The sequence below is a fragment of the Leptosomus discolor genome, chromosome 1, assembly GCF_034619465.1.
Source record: "Leptosomus discolor isolate bLepDis1 chromosome 1, bLepDis1.hap2, whole genome shotgun sequence".
NCBI lineage: Eukaryota > Metazoa > Chordata > Aves > Leptosomiformes > Leptosomidae > Leptosomus > Leptosomus discolor.
In genome coordinates, this window is record NC_141391.1 from 46,115,189 (window position 1) to 46,132,583 (window position 17,395).

Here is a 17,395-nt window from a genome sequence, read left to right on the forward strand (position 1 = left end):
AAGAGGGACAGGGCACTACTGAAGAGAGTCCAGTGGAGGGCTACGAAGGTGATTAAGGGGGCAGAACATCTTCCTTATGATGAAAGGCTGAGGGAGTTGGGTCTCTTTAGCTTTGAGAGGAGGAAACTGAGGGGTGACCTCATTAATGTTTATAAATAAGTAAAGAACGAGTGTCAGGAGGATGGAGCCAGGCTCTTCTTGGTGATGTCCAATGACAGGACAAGGGGCAACAGATGCAAGCTGGAGCATAGGAGGTTCCATATTAACATGAGGAAGAACTTTTTCACTGTGAGGGTGACAGAGCACTGGAACAGGCTGCCCAGAGAGGTTGTGGAGTCTCCTTCTCTGGAGACATTCAAAACTCGCCTGGACGCGTTCCTGTGTGACCTACTCTAGGTGGTCCTGCTCTGGCAGGGGGGTTGGACTAGATAATCTTTCAAGGTCCCTTCCAACCCCTGACATTCTGTGGTTAGTCTGAGGGTGACAGAGCATTGGAACAGGCTGCCCAGGGAGGTTATCGAGTTTCCTTCTTTGGAGATACTCAAAACCTGCCGGGACACGGTCCTGGACAACCTGCTGTAGGTGAACCTGCTTTAGCAGGGAGTTGGATTAGGTGATCTCCAGAGGTCCCTTCCAACCCTGACCATTCTGCAATTCCGTAATCTTCTTTGGCCAACTCCTACACAGTCTTTGGTGATGGGGTAACCACTGCTTGTGCTAGTAAACAGACTATAAAACTATTTTTGAATCTAGAGGTGCTTGTTTCTAAAGGTATTTCAGTTCAACAGCTCTTGGAAATAAGGTATCAAGTTTGGTTATATTAATCATTATAACTCGTATTTCTATAAATAACCGTAATGAAACCACTTCTCACTATTTCAAGTCTTACATACCTCATGTTAGAACACAAAAACTGCGTCATTTCAGGGTCTACTAAATTTTTATTCATAACAAAGGAATGAAAACTTCCTTTCTATTGCTATGTACAAAAATTTACATTGAGCGACTGTGCTGCTGAATGTGCAGTCCTCAGAATAGTGTTCAATTTACAGTAGTAAAATTTACAGCAAAGTCAGAATAAGAGGGTGGCTATTTTAGGGTATGAAATAAAGCTGTTTACGCCATTTGAATTGCAAAGTTTACAGCGGGATGGATTAGTCACACATGCTACCTCATGAAGTGCACAAATCATACAGTTCTGAGGACTTGTATTTCTGCTGCTAAACCCTCCCTTCCAAAATTCCCCTGGCATTTCAAACAACTAACGTAAATCACCTCCTCTTTCAAAGAGCTGTCTGACGACTGATTAGAGGAAAACTTTTGAAAGTCTCATGTGCATACTTTGCCATATTCAGTGGAAGGGGCACCTGTGAAATTACCAAGATTTAGGAAAGGGAAGATACAAAGGGAGCAAAGAAAGTTTCCTCATTTGAAGACAGACAGACAAGTCCTAGCTTAACATCAGATCTGAGGCATGAAACAATACCCTACAGAGTCAAAGCAGGATGAAGTCAGAGTAAAATGGTCATGTCTCCTATCTTGTGATGAAATGGTTTAGAAGGTTGTTACAAAAAAAAGATTAGTTAACTCAAATTACATATTCCTCGCCTTGAAACAGGAGTTGCACAATACTTACTCCCTAGACTTTGCAATCTCTCATACCTAAACTTAACTGGCTGGCTTCCCTCTTGGTCATATTTGCAAAATTACTTCAGGTTTTAAGGTAGCTGTGGATTTTAACAGCCAGGCAGGTAAGTGCTCTGCTCAGACAGGCCTCAATACCTCATGGAGTTCCTCTAAACAGAGTGGCGGGGGGAGGCAGGGGGCGTGGGGTGGGGTGGAGGGGGGAGTGTATCTGTCCATTAGCTCCCTGCAAAATGAAGAGATTTATTAATGTGAGCAGGAAGACTAACAGCAAAAGCAACTCCACAACGACAGCAACAACAACTTCTTAAATGGAGTTCAGTCATTGCTATAGAAAAGCAGAGTAGAGTTTTCTCTACCTTCCAACCTGGGGAAATTGAAACTTACAAATTTCCTGTCAGGGCGCTGATAGTGAACCTCAAACACTCACAGCAAAAAAATAATTAAAAATTCTTAAGAAAAGACCCTGTTCTGACAACACACAGGCTTAAACATCTACATGAGAAACACATTGCAAGGTCAACTAGCAGAAATAGTCAAATCATTAATTCCAGCTTTTAATGAGGTTTTCCACTTGAAGAAAAAGTTGCTACCTGAAACTTCAGAAATTTTTAACGATATATAAACTACGGATCATAGAGCCTAGGCACTGGAGCAAGGCAGAAGATTAATATTTCTTGGGTTATAAAGTGACATAGCCACCAAGAAGAAACAGCACAACGACTACAAGCTCCTGTCCTGCTGCAACCTACCAACAACAGAGCAAGATGAAACACAGAGTCAATGCACTGCAAATTAAGAGATGGCAATATATAAAGTCATTACAGAACTACAGAAGAGATATTTAAGAACTGAACTGCAAACTAGGACGTGATTGCAAGAATTGATTTTTTTTTTTTTTTTTGCTTTACTTTTATTTATTTTAAGAAAACGACAACTAGACTATGGTACAGCTTCCACATGAGAATATTTCAGCTTGGTAACCCAGACATATGAAAGGGCAAATCCAAATAGTCCAATAGAGAATTTCCACAAAATGGAGCATTTCCAATTTATTTTACTTATTGTTCTTGGTTTAATCACTTAACATACCTCCCATGCAGCTCTAGAAAATGCTAACAATGTAATACTCTATATTTAAGACAAATGCATCACAGTCCAGTTTGAAGAATAGCACCTCTCCATAAGGCTACTTTGCCTATGCACCTGACTCAACACAGAAACCAAAATGCATTAAATCAGCTTGTATGCAATAAAAAGTGAAAAGCTATAAATTCAATCTAAAGCCTCAAGTATTTCAGTCTGTACTTTCATCCTTAAGCTGTTACAAGTGATAACCCAAGTACTCGAGTACAGAGTACTGATCATCTAAGCTTTTTATCTCAGGCAACTGCAACTCAGTTTCACCACAGCATCATCCCATTCACTATTCCATCAGATAATGTATAGTATGAAGATGAAACAGCTAGTTAAGGAAAACAAAGAGAAAAAAGAAAAAAGAGAAGAAACCCAAAAAACTTGTTCAGATTGCAAACATGATTATTGCTTGGTTTCAATTACATAAATCTTTTGCCAAAACTGTTCTTTAAAATGCTCCCAAAGACTGACATTCAAAAACCACAAAGCTACCCTGTTTCTTGTGAACTATTTACATAATGCTTACCTGAATTATTTTGCACTTCAGGCCATGCAAGCCAACTGACTCAAGAATAAATACTGTTGCTGATCATGCCAAGGTCTGCATTTTTCCCTAGTTCGCTTTTATTTCAACTGCTTCTCTTGATTGCTCTAAGTAGCAATTGAATCAACTCAACTTACTTGGCAGTTTGGAGGCTGAGATGCTACAAAATCCCCCAGATCAAGTACAGAAAGACAGTTAATATTTCAACTCCCAGGACTTAAGCTGGCAGAAGCCTATATGTAAGCCTAATACATGAAGCATTCCTCCCCTCTGGGAGGAAGAACAGATAGTTCTGGTCAGTTTACATTTCTCTATTGGTTCTCACCCTTGTCATGTATTTTTATTCTGAATAAGTACTTTCTGATGCGTTCATAGAATAGTTTGGGTTGTTAGAGACATTTAAAGGTCATCTAGTCCAACTGCCCTGCCATGGGCAGTGACATCTTTAGCTAGATCAGGTTGCTCAGAGCCCCGTCCAAACTCGAATGTTTCCAGGGATGGGGCCATCTACCACCTTTCTGAGCAACCTGTTCCAGTGTTTCACTGCCCTCATCATAAAAAAATTCTTCCTTATACCTAGTCTAAATCTACCCTCTTTTACCTTAAATGCATTACCCCTTGCCTTATCACAACAGGCCCTGCTAAAAAGACTGCCCCAATCTCCCCTATAGGCCCCTTTTAAGTACTGAAAGGCCACAATAAGGTCTCCCGGAGCCTTCTCTTCTCCAGGCTGAACAACCCCAACTCTCTCAGCCTTTCGTCACAGGGAAGGTGTTCCATCCTTCTAATCATTTTTGTAGCCCTCCTCTGTACTCGCTCCAACAGGTCCATGTGTTTGTTGTGCTGAGGACTCCAGCTGAACGCAGTACTGCGTGTAGGGTCTCACCAGAGTGGAGTAGAGGGGGAGAATTACCTCCCTAGACCTACTGGCCACACTTCTTTTGATGCAGCACAGGATACAGTTGGCCTTCAGGGCTGTAAGCGCACATTGCCAGGTCACATCCAGCTTTTTGTCCACCAGTACCCCCAAGACCACCTCTGCACTGCTGCTCTCAATCCCTTCTCCACACCGCCTGTATATGTGCTTGGTATTGCCTCAACCCAGGTGCAAGGTCGCACTTGGCCTTGTTGAACTTCATAAGGTTTGCACAGGCCCACTTCTCCAGCCTGTCAAGGTGCCTCTGGATGGCATCCCTTCCCTCCAGCATGTCAACTGCACCACACAGTCTTGTGTCATCTGCAAACTTACTGAGGGTACACTCAACTGCACCATGTCATTGATGCAGGTATTAAGCAGCACTGGTCCCAGTACGAACTCTTGAGGGACACCACTTGACCTGATCTCCAACTGAACACTGAGCTGTTGACCACTACCCTCTGGATGTGACCATCCAACCAATTCCCCAGTCACCAAACAGTCTACCCATCACATCCATATCTCTCCAATTTAGAGAGAAGGATGTGGGAGACCATGACAAAGGCCTTACAGAAGTACAGATAGACAACATCTGCGGCTCTTCCCTTGTCCACTGCTGTAGTCACTCTATCACAGGTTGGTCAGGCAGGACTTGCCCTTGGTGAAGCCATGCTGGCTGTCTTGAATCGCCTCCCTGTCCTCCATGTGCCTTAGCATAGCTTCTAGGAGGATCTGTTCCATGATCTTCCCAACACACAGGTGAGGCTGACAGGCTGGTAGTTCCCAGGGTCTTCCTTTCTAACCTGTTTAAAAATGGGTGCAATGTTTTCCTTTTTCCAGTCACCAGGGACTTCACCTGACTGCCATGACTTTTCAAATATCATGGAGAGTGGCTTGGCAACTGTATCGGTCAATTCCCTCAGGACTCTGGGACGCATCTCGTTCAGGTCCCATTGACTTATGTATGCTCAGGTTCCTCAGATAATCACAAACCTGATCTTCTCTTACAGTGAGAAGGACTTTGCTCCCCTCACCCCCATCTTGCGGTCCATCCACTCAAGAGGCGTGGGAAGAGAGGGGGACAGTGAAGACGGAGGCAAAAAATTTCTTGAGTACCTTCAGCCTTCTCCTTGTCTGTTGTTACCAGCTTGCCTGTCTTGCTCATTGAGGAGGTATGCTTTCTTTCACTTTCCTTTTCTGTTTGACATAGGTGTAGAAGCCCTTCTTACTATTCTTCGCATCCCTTGCCAAGTTCAGCTCCATCCACACCTTGGCCTTCCTGACCTCATCCCTACACAACTGGGCAGTGTCCCTATACTCTTTCCAGGATACCTGTCCCTGTTTCCACTGTCTGTGCATTTCCTTCTTGCCCTTTAGTTTGACCAGCAGGTTTTGACTCAGCCATGCCAGTCTCTTGACTTCCCTTCCTGAATTCTTACACCTGGGGATCAAGAGCTCTTGCACTCTATGGAAAGCATCCTTAAAGATCTGCCAGCTCTGTTCTGCACCCTTTTCCCCAAGGGCAGTTTCCCTCCTTGAATTAATTAACTAATTAACTCCTTGAAGAGCTGGAAGTTTGTTTTCCTAAAATTCAGGGTCCTGAGTTTAATCTTCACCTGACCCATATCCCTCAGGTCTGTGAACTCTACCAGTGTGTCCACTGCAGCCCAGGCTGCCTCCAATCTTGACATCGCCAATTAGCGCACTTGTGTTGGTGACCATCAGGTCCCGTATTGCATCTCCCCTGGTAGGGCTGTCCATTACCTGGCTTAAGAAGTTATCCCCAATGCACTCCAGGAGTCTTCTGGATTGCCTGCAGCTTGCTGTGCTACTTTTCCAGTAGATGTCGGGGTGGTTGAAGTCCCCGAGCAGGAAGAGAGCCTGCGAGTGTGAAGCCTCCTGTAGCTGGAGTAAGAAGACTTCATCCATAGGCTCCCATTGATCAGGTGGCCTGTAGTAGACACCAACCACAACATTCCCTTTGTTGCCTCTATCTCCGATTCTTACCCATAAGCTTTCAACCTGCTTGTGGCAGTTCTTCAGAGACAGTTCTTCACACTCTATGCATTTCTTGGTGTAGAGGGCAACGTCTCAGCCCCTCCTTCCTCGCCTGTCCCTTCTGAACAGCCTGTAGCCATTGATAGCTGCACTCCAGTCATGGGATTCATCCTACCGAGTTTCAGCAATGGCAACCAGGTCGTAGCTTTCTAGCAGCACTGCGTCTTCCAACTCCTCCTGTTTGCTGCCCATGCTGTGTGCATTGGTGTAGAGGCACTTCCGCTGGGCTATCGGCTGTATTTAGAGGAACACACCTTAACTCCTTTGAGGTATTTCACTGGTGTTCCCCTGTTGGCTCCTATTACCTCAGAAGTCCCTGGCTCATCTCTGTAAGACTTAAAGTGTGCTGCAGTGTACCCAACACTCCTCAAAGCAACAGGCTGAGGGCCCTTGCTAGCACCCCATCCCTCTAACCATGGCATGTCATTCCACAGCTTGCCACAGGCATGCCTGACATTATTCCTCCTCCCCCTTCCGGTCTAGTTTAAAGCTCTGTCAATAAGCTCCAGTAGTTTGTGAGCAAAGACCCTCTTCCCTCTTTGAGAAAGGTGAATCCCATTCAAAATGCTTATTCCTTATTCATTTGTGCTTGGATAAAAAGGTGAGGTCACCTTAAAGTGACTCTCTCTTTAAAACTGAATTATTTACAAGACTGGTTTTGGAAAGACCTCTGAAAACTAACTAATGATTAGTTTACATAATCCTCCTACTAGAAAGCAAATCCAGACAATTTACCATTTACTTCTTAAAAACTGTGGGATTGGGGGGAAGGGCCAGCAGGGGTCCTGCCACTAAGGCTATGCAGTCACCTTCCTGTAAGAATGTCTCACCTTATTCCACTTACGTATAAGTTTATTCTGATGGAAAGCCCTAAACTGTAGAAATTTCCCATCAGGTGTTTTGTAATTGTGTCTACATTATAATTTTTGACTGCATGCTGTACAATAACTACAGACCAGAAAGAGACACTTTAAATGTCAGTGAAAACAAGGTAGGATACAGGGTGCTTAAGAAAATGATATGTACTTTATTCTAACCTATATATTATTAGAGATGACCAACCCAAACTGGACCTTAAAGCCACCTTTGGGACAACTGCCTCTCACGTTAGTTTGTATATTTATGTAATTCCTTACAGTCTACCCCAAAATGGAGATGACAAAATAATCTGTATGTAATGTAACGGCACTCACTCCACAGGGTGAAAAAATTTCTTTAAGCACCCCTAAAAACTTCCACACCCATCTCATAGAACTGAAATTCCCATGTATTAGACTCCTAACACACCCAGAATCCAGATCTGATCAACACTTGGTTTTGGTAAGGATGTAATCCACTGTTATTTTTCCAGGGAGAAACAAACAGTCACAAAAGCACCTTCTACAATTCCATAGTTTTCTGTTGGGAACTATTAAGGGAGAGCCACACTCAGAGATGAAGAGTATCAGAAACACAAATATAGTTCACTGAACAACAGCAAACTGATGAAGGAAAAAGGAGTCGTCATTGAGAGAAGAGAAATAAGAAGGCCAGCAACTGGCAAAAAAAAAAAAATCATTAAGTTCAAAACTATGGCTCCACCTTATTCACTACAGGCCTACTTCAAAAATATAATGCATACAGTTTCGTCAAGCACCCTCCTAAAGAGGCACCTATCCGTACAGTAAAAACCAGTGACTTCAATTCAGATACTCAGTCTTTCACAATAATGTCAGAAAGCCCTTCTTGTATCTTTTGCTTCTTCCCCACTCTTCAATTGGAAGTTATTTGCCGATTCGCTCTAAACGTCTCACAACTAGTATCACCCAGCTAACGTGGCGTTTCCTCTTCCCCATGCACAGGCATCCCACGTTAGTACTGTACACTCTTCACGTTGCTCTTTTCTTATTCTCACATGCCAATGATCACAGCAACACATGCTAGTACACATTCAGCAGAGAAAGCATTAAATTGGCGTGACACTCCTAAAACCCTTTGCATTTCAAGTGACAAACCAATGCAGCGGATTTGCAACACTGCAACAGAAATAGGTCACAGCTACTAGATGTCAGCAGACAAGCCTCTATTTTTAACAGGCTTTATTGGCCAAAAGCCTGTTCACCCATTTGCATCAAGTACTTAGGAAGTCTGTTAGAAATGCAGGAGTACAAGGCAGAGTGGGAGAGATCCCACGTGCTGCATTGCACTGAGAATCCTGTTGTTAAGTTGGTGGCACTGAAGAATTAGGCAGGAGACAATGCTCTCACCTCTTGGAGAGGTCACTTTCTGAGTGCTGGAGCAACCTTCCTGAGCCCTGGTAAAAGCTTTTCAGGAAAGAAGGGGCAGAGACAGAGGAGGGGAGACCAGGTGATGCAGATTCACTCTCACTGAGAGTGCGCCGAACACCAACAATAGGACTGTGCAGGCAACAAGAGAACATAGCAGATGGGTCAGCATGGATTCAGATACAATAAAACATCCAGATTAAAGACACTGGCCAAGTACCCCATCTTGGCTTACAGTAACTTTGTTTCTCAGAAGATAAAACGCACCAAGTGCACTACTGGGCAGTTTCCCCGATGATATTGATTTTGCTGTTACACCTGATTTCTTTTAAGAAATGTTTCAATGACATTGCAGAACAGGCAGACCACCTTATTTCTTTAGCTGTATTTGTTCTCAAAGCAAATTCAGAAAAACCATCTCCAAAACATTCAGAAAACCTTAGAAACCTGCTTCCAATAACATGAATCATCTTGTTTCTTCCCTTCGGTTTTATCTTGCTTTTGTAAATAACTGCTAGAATACATTAGAAAGTAGAGATTATTTAAATGCAGTACTTTTGGATAAATTTTTGTGAAGTGTTTAAATCAAGACAGTCCTACTACACAGTTAAACATTACTTAATAATAGTAACAAGTGTTGGGGGGACATAAAAATTAGTTCAGTGTCTTTTACTCAACATTTTTGATTAATCCTCAATAGGAAAGGAGAGAAGGAAAAATCCCAGCCTAGAACCAAGTTGTTACAAACTGTTTTGACTGAAAATCTGCTGATGATGACATTTAATCAGCGACTTCTTAAAAGTTATTACAAAGAAGTGAAGTCAGCAAGTCCTTCAGTTTGAACTGTCAGGGTTTCCTGTTTGCATACAACATGGTCAGTGGAAAAAAAATATAACCAAAGTTTATCTTAGTGAAAAACACATTATTTATCTCTTCAGAAACACAATGTAACAGAGCTAACTTCAAGGCTAGTTTCTTACCCTTCACCCCCTTTCATTCTCTTCAACAGAATAATTTTTTTTTGCCTTCCCTCTACAAGCTGGTGTGGCATTCACACTGGTATTTTAATCGAGACATCAAACAGGTGAGAAACTATTATTTAAAGCCATTTTTACAAAAAGCCCACAAAAAGCATAATTGCAGCCAAGCACTGAAACAGACAAGTAGTTTGGAGAAAGTGCTCCTCCAACAGAAAAAATTCAGCTCACCTGGGACTGAATCTGGTAAAGGTTTTGGAGTTTGCACAGTCACTTGCTGCAGATAGCCAGGACAGAGGCAGAGAAAGAAAGTACAACCAAAGAGGTCCACAATGAACTGTGGGGACCTCTTCTGACTGAGTGAAGGAACTCCTGAAGGAACAGCGTTCCACATATTAATAGCTGGACAGTCTCCAAAAGGGAAGGGGAAAGAAGTTACAGAGGGAGGCTTCAGAGAAACGCAAACAGGGAAATCGCATGTCTCACAGTTCAGTGAAGTGTTTAATCCTTAAGTCCCTTTGTGAGACTCCTCAGCAGTTTTAATTCTGGACACACTCTCTGGGAGATTTAGCTAATATAGCGACAGACACTTGAAGCTGTCAGTGCCGTTTTCATCTTGGCATAGAATCGTCAGGCTACCGTCTCTATGGTGAAAATCAGTGAGGACCTCTTCTCCAAAGGGCCTGACTACCAACACTGCCAAAAAGGCTCAGATAAGAGGTGATGAGTAAATAGATAAACAAACAGATCCGTGCCGGCATCCAACCTGATGATCAATTCACTGGATTGTTGCTTCCCCTGAATCACTAATTCAGGGATTAGTGAGTACTGCAAAGCACCAAACTCAGAGGCAGAGAAGACAGGCTGAAAATAAATAAGTAGATGAAATCCAGAGCAGTGCAGAAACAGCTTCCCTAAGAAGGAACACGGGTGAGGCTCATGTACTGAACTCGCAGGCGACAGCAGGCGCGTGGCGCAGCATGCCCTGACTCACCTTGTTGTCTCAACGCAGCTCTGCCGCAGCAGCGGGGACCGGACGCTCTGGGACCTCCCGTTCTGGAAGGTTATCCTCCGCCTGGCGCTGGAGGGGGGGTGGCTGAAGGTGTGCGCACGCCTCCTGAACTGGGGGGAGTCCGAGTCTTCCTCGGGAAACGGCTGCCAGGCCGAGGACACGGGGGACGCTGGAGGAGTAGCCGGTGGGGAATCGCCCGGCGAAGCGTCCTGAAAGGAAGTGCTGGCGGAGTGAGGCCTGCCGCTCCGCGCCCTGCAAGAGCTCTCGCCGAACCCCACAGGCCGTGCACGGCATCGGGGCACCAAAGCCTCTCCCCCTTCTTGGTCATGGCCTATTGTATGCTAATTATCACCAAAACCAGACATCCTTTGATAATTTACTCCAAACCAGCAGCGTCCTTCTTCAAAAAAAGAAGAGGGAGGAATAAAAATATATGTACAATGCAAACAACACACTAATTACTCTAGGCATCCTCTCACAGGGATCGGCATTCCAGCTACTGGACTTCTGGCTCTTTCAGGAAAATAGAGGAATCAAAAAGACCAGGGGAAACTGCTTTTAGTTAGTTTTCTCGACATATCGCGAGCTTACTTCCTGTACCGTCATAGCAATATCCTGGAAGAGAGACTATTATTGCACAGCCAGTTTACGAGTAACTGTAGCAGGAAAACCATAATAGAATCTTCACCTCCTGGGAAAACTAGTAACCAATCCTCACGTGAGGTAAAGTATTAAAAACAGGAAATAAAAAGAAAGTGAACAGAGTTCCGCCCACTCAGCCCCATACAGCATCCCCAACAGCCGGTTTTAGGTCAAAAAATTCCTACTTCCCTAAAGCTACTATTACTTACAGAAAGGATTCTTCACCTTCAGAGCATTTCCCTTTGCTGAGATATGATCTTTGTTATTTAATTCAGTGAAACAAGGCAGAAGCTGATCAGAAATTCCCTGCTTTTTGAAAAAGCAAGGGAAGTGTAGGGGGGGGGGAAGAAAAAGGACTGGCAATCAAACAATAGATTAAAGCTGAAGCTTCAAGTCAACATATATGCCAGCTTTCTTACACCCTCCGCCTCCCAGTGGAAACTCTTATTTGAGTTTTGTAAATTGATGTGCTTTGTGCTACTTCCTTCAAATCGAAGCAGAGTGCCATATTTACACTTCATTAACACCCGTGCATGAAAACGTGCCAATTTTAACTAAGCTCCTTACGTACTTTGTCAGAAGCAAGGCTGTTGCAGCGCTCAAAGCTGTCCACGCTTCCCAGGCGGCCTCGCATTCTGTTGGCTCCCTGCAAGAAAAAAGGCGAGTAATTTAACCTGGTCTTTTTTTCTGAAGGTTAAGCAAAGATGGCAACAGCTGTGCATGTGAACACAGGACAGTTCAGGCATGTGACACTGCTGACATAAGACCACAGATCACGGGGCAAGCACTAGATTTTACAAGCAGTGACATCTTTAGCCAGCAAAAGTGTATCTTCCCTCCTTCGCTCCCAGAAATTTTAAACCTGTAGCTCTGTTGTCTGAAGCAACTGTGTATTTCCTGATCCATTCGAGGCAAAGTAGCTGAGTTGGCTTAAGCAGTCAAATTCAAAAAGCTCCAGACTTCAGTACTGTGCATGCACTGCAGCCAATAGACGCATTTGACATACTACAGTCTCAGAGAGTTTACTCCATATCTAGACATTTCAGACAAATTAAGTCCACCTGGGCAGAAGTAGTGAAAGCATTAAAACTGGGAAAAAACACTCCCTGGCTGCAAATCCAGCCAAATAATGCCAGATACAAACAAGACTTTTCAGTTATAGTGCAGATGACCCTGAGGCAAATTTGCAAGAAACTAGTGTTAGCAGATCTTTGCCGAACTTGTTAACAGTCATCTGGTTTCACAGGAAGAGGCAATAAAGCTGCAATACTTTTGACTACCTTCCACTCCTAACTTGAACTCCCATGAAACATCAGTGATGTATGCTGTTGAACACTTCTCACTGCTGAAGTAAGTTGCTTTCAGTACTTTATCAGGTAAAAATCCTCTAGGTTTTAGGAAAACTATGGATAGAGCTTGTCTTGGTATGCTTGCAACTCCAGCATTTATTTAGCATACTTTTTCCTGGTAAGGTTTATTTTCAAGACTTATAGTGCCCTTTAAGCACATTATCCCATTTAAGCTCATTAGCAATGAATACTCTGCCTGAAGCATCTCTTCACTGACCCTCACAGTAAAAAAAGAGCAAAGGATAACTTGTAAGTTTCTCACTAGCTTTAAAAAACATACTTTTGGCACTGTAAGAAGGACTTTTTTGTTCAGAAAAAAACAACAGAAGAGGTTAGTGCAACATGGACTGGAAGAAATCTGTTCATGAGGTCAATCAGAGGTTATATTTATTTTTCTGAGGTACCTCATTAGGAAGCCACAGCCTGTTTTCAGTTCAAACCTGACAAAAATAAGATCAGTCCAGCAAAACAAACAAGTGAAAAAGTGACATTCCTTTGGGACTAAGTGAAGCCAGAGCACAGAACCTAGCATGTTTCCCCTATGGAGAGCAGTGAGCAGCTACTCCTTCAAGTAGCTTAAAATGTCACTTGATGCTATTTATCTAGCTAAGAAGCCATCCACTTAAAGTGTTCCTAGATATTTGGTTAATGCATACTTATTTCTAATTTTGCTAAGATTGAGGCTGCATAAGTCTCTCCCCCACATATACTGCCTTCTGCTTTTTACTTAAAACTTTTTATTTACAAAAAGATGCTGAATGCTAACTTAAAAAAAAACCCCAAACCTCAAGTTCTTTCCTGGTCTCTTCATTACTAGATGTACTTTAAAATAAAGATGCTAGGTCATGCATAATTTGCATCCCATTACATCAATATCACGTGATTTCTAGCTGGCTTAAGGAGGAGAAAACCCGCTGCACCAATAGGTATTTGGTGCCTAAATACCTTTAGGAATTAGCTACGATCCATTAGGCTTGCTGTAGTAGCCTGATGAAGGATGAGAACTATGGGAACAGTCATTGTATAACACACTTACGCACGTAACACACAGCATGCACGCACAGAGACACTCGTCGTATATACCTGCTTTAATCAAATGATTAGTGGTTGAGCTGCACTGTAAATTATTTTTCTCAGTCTTGCATTGTGTAACCTTTAAATGGATCTGCAAGGATGAACCCCTATGCGTATCAAGATCCACTACAACTTACTGCTGTTTCTGATCGATTGCAGTTTCAAGTTAAAGATGAGACAACCTTTAACAGCAAGTCTGCTTCACAGAATCACAGAATGTTAGGGGTTGGAAGGGACCCCGAAAGATCATCTAGTCCAATCCCCCTGCCAGAGCAGGACCACCTAGAGTAGGTCACACAGGAATGCGTCCAGGCGGGATTTGAATGTCTCCAGAGAAGGAGACTCCACAACCTCCCTGGGCAGTTCCAGTGCTCTGTCACTCTCACAGTGAAAAAGTTTTTCCTTACGTTAATGCTTCATAAAAAGCAAACTTAAAATGGCCCTAATCCAGATTCGGGTGTCCATTTCTCATGGACTGTGTAGATCCTTACACTATAACATGTCCACAGAGACTCTGGTGAGAGGGAACATACTATTATCAAAACCAACAATATATAAGCAATTTCCCTTCAGAGACTCTCCAACTTAAGCAGCACACTCTGTATAAATTATTTTTCCTTGACATGATCAGAATGCTAGTATGTCCATGTATGGCAGGGCTGCTTTACTGGGTTATTCCCAATGATGTACGCCTGTTCCACCACCATCGCAGGGTTAGTGACCCACTGTCACAACTAGCTCACTTTCCAGTCACACGCCCTTTAGATGTGGAAAAGAAATCAGACTCAGCACAGGCATGACTGTAGCTGTCATCATTTGATAATATTCCAGGCTGCTGAAATTATCCAGGTCTTCTGACTCTCTCTCCCTCCTCCTCTCCCCTAGCCCCTAGTGTGTCAAACTTGCCACATAAGAGGTCAGATTTGACAGGAGAGTTTTAATGCTAGCTTCAGTCCTGGATCAAAATCACGCCTAACCTTAAGTTCTAAGAATTCTCCCTGGCCTCCTTTATAGTGGCATCCTATGTCTGCAGATTACTATATGACATGCCCATATAAGCTGCAGGACAAGTGCAACTTAGGCCTTGATTTAGCATGGTACTTTTAAAATTACTAGCAGAAGGAACTTAATTTTGCTGCTTCAAATAATATTTAGACCTTGCTACCCAGTATCCACAGCTCATTACATTTTCTCTGTAACGACATACTGGATCCTAGGCACCCAGCCTTCTTCAGTTACTCCTCTATATGCCTCTTCTCTGCTTTCAGGACTCTCCCTACTGAGCACGGGACACTAAGCAAAACTTGCAATTCAGACTTCTTCTTTAAAAGGCTGTTTAATACAAGAGAGTTCCAGTAATCATCTGCAATTCCACCTCATATCTGGCCAGCAACACTGAAATAAAGAACAACTCGTGTTTTAAGTCTATTGCTTTTTTTTTTTCCTCCTGCAAAAGAACAACTTTGTTACTATTTTATAAAGATTCTAAGTGACCAATATAAACAATTTTAGCTATGAGAGGTAAGGCATTACTTCTCAGAGCAGAAAGATTTCCAGTTACGCATGCACACTTAGTCAGACTTTCACAAAAAGACAACATGTCTCTATAGGGTCATGCAACCATCCTGATTAAACTTTTTTATTCTGAAGCAGCACATCCGATAAATCTCAGATAATGCTCACTTGCGACCTACGATGAACATTCTTTATTCAGAAAGCTGCCTTTTTTCCTTCTGTATGTATGGCCTTACCATAAACTTTCTAGCACAGTTAAATCACGGTCAACCCAACTGTAACCCTCAGATTTCACAACAGGGATATCGCTTCATTAAGTATTTATCAGACTGAGGCCAAAACAACAACAACAACAAAAAAATCTGATAGGTCTTTACTGTCAAGGACATCTGGGAGAGCTGCTGACAATGAGTTGTTAATCTTACCCTTGAGAAGATATTTTCCAGAGAACTAGTCAAGGACTTCTTGGCCTTGTTTTTCAGAATGTCAAGTTTAAACCTGCCACCACTGGTGGTGCTTTCTGGAATGGCACTGTTAGAAACAGCCTGTTGAAATAAGCAAGGACACAATTCAGCTTTGGCAATTCTTTTTGCAATTGCAGACCTCCAAAGACTAAAGCTGAACCAAGTTACATAATAAAAAACATACTCTTGGCCTTTATTAAAAAAACAGCACAAACAAACAAACAAAACCCCACCCCCAAAAAAAACAAAACCACAAAAAACACAGTTAAAGGCACATTTCATTCCTAAAGACTAACTTTTAAAAGCATAGCAATTTAACAATACTGCTACCCATTTCCTTTGCTAGGTAAGTTAGTAGTTTAAACTGAAACCAATGCCTCTTCATCCCTATATTCTCCCTAGAAATAACTGTTCAGGAGTAGGATCAGGGAGGAAGGAAAAGGACAGAAGAGGTATCCTCATACTGTAAGGAAATCTAGACCTAAAAATAATCAGTTGTCTTTCTTCCCTCTCTTCCCACCCCTCAAACTTAAAAAAAAAAAAAAAAAAAAAAAAAAGCATGCCACAAAGTCAAATCAAATTACTTCTCTTTCACAGTCCTCTCTTAATTAAAATACCCAGCTTCAGCTAACCCTGATGAACTCTAGCAGTGGCCCTGCCAGTATTCAAGGTTGTATTTTAATACGGTGGGAGGAGGAAGAGGAATAATATAAAACCAAGCTTTACCGACGGTGCTTCACCAATGTGAATGTGCGTTTTCTGCTTAGTTTCACAGAGCTGGCGCAGATGTAAGATCACAAGTTCATTTTCTTCCTGGTCATTGTCAGGTTTCATTTTCTGCCAGTAACAGCAAAGGAAAGAAAAAAAGTTTTCTTTCAAGTCATGATTTACTTATTTTCCCTTCCATATGTATGTATTCTTTGAAATTAATATATTGATACACCAGATGCCACAGCGCACTATTAATATGCCAAATTGCACTAGTGTTTGCCTGCCTTCATACTCCTGTGCGAAATACAGCAAAACTTTCCACGTGTAAAATGTTACAGGCTGTGGAGCGGAGGGAGCCTTACGCCCACACATTTTCTAAGGTTTCTGTCATTATATAGCCTTATAAATGGAATAAGGAACCCAGGAAAACCAAACAGCCACTCCCTTCTTCAGGCAGCTAGAGAAAAATATAGCCTGTGGAATCATAAATTATTGTACGCTTCATCCACTCAAGTACACTCACTTACACCACAATCTTGCCTCAGAATAAATCAGAAAAGACAACTTCTGAAAATGTCAGAGACATTCTTGATACCTGCATGTCTCACCTGCTTTCAACTCACTCCCACATCACCTTCAAGTAGGGAAGCATATTTACAGATGAAGAACAAAACTCAGGAAAAAAACCACTCTGGTTATGAACATAGAGCATCTCAGCAGACTTGGGAATCAAAATTTTTCTAATATCAGTGTATCATACATGAGGTTAAGTTGAAGCACGCTATTTCAATATGACATTTGGTGGAAAAGTAGTAAATTCTAGATCAACTACATAACAAACCAAACATAATCAAAGGCAAAAATGTCTAGCCCTTTTTATCACGGTCTTTTTCAAATCTGAAAGAGCAGCTTCTAGCATATTACCTGAACACGTTCAAAAATGTCTGCTTGCTCATTATCAGTTAGTGATGACAGATGTCTCTGAATTACAAGTTTGGCTCTTGGAGGATAGAGTCCTGAGAAAACAAAGGAACATTAAAGCTTCTAGATTCTCAAATGATCTCTTAAAAAACTTTCTAAAAAAATGA

At 42.4% G+C, this 17,395-nt stretch overlaps 1 protein-coding gene across 1 annotated transcript in view; it reads right to left on the reverse strand.

Annotated features, from left to right (window-relative positions):
- The window catches only part of TBC1D4 (TBC1 domain family member 4), a 116,593-nt gene that overhangs the window by 20,111 nt on the left and 79,087 nt on the right, over window positions 1–17,395 (reverse strand). Inside the window, exons 6-11 of the mRNA XM_086482001.1 lie at window positions 17,232–17,323; window positions 16,323–16,433; window positions 15,558–15,677; window positions 11,766–11,840; window positions 10,535–10,761; window positions 8,546–8,695 (exon numbers count right to left, since the gene is read on the reverse strand). Of these exons, the coding sequence (XP_086338127.1) occupies window positions 8,546–8,695; window positions 10,535–10,761; window positions 11,766–11,840; window positions 15,558–15,677; window positions 16,323–16,433; window positions 17,232–17,323 (775 nt within the window). The remainder of the gene's footprint in view (window positions 1–8,545; window positions 8,696–10,534; window positions 10,762–11,765; window positions 11,841–15,557; window positions 15,678–16,322; window positions 16,434–17,231; window positions 17,324–17,395) is intronic.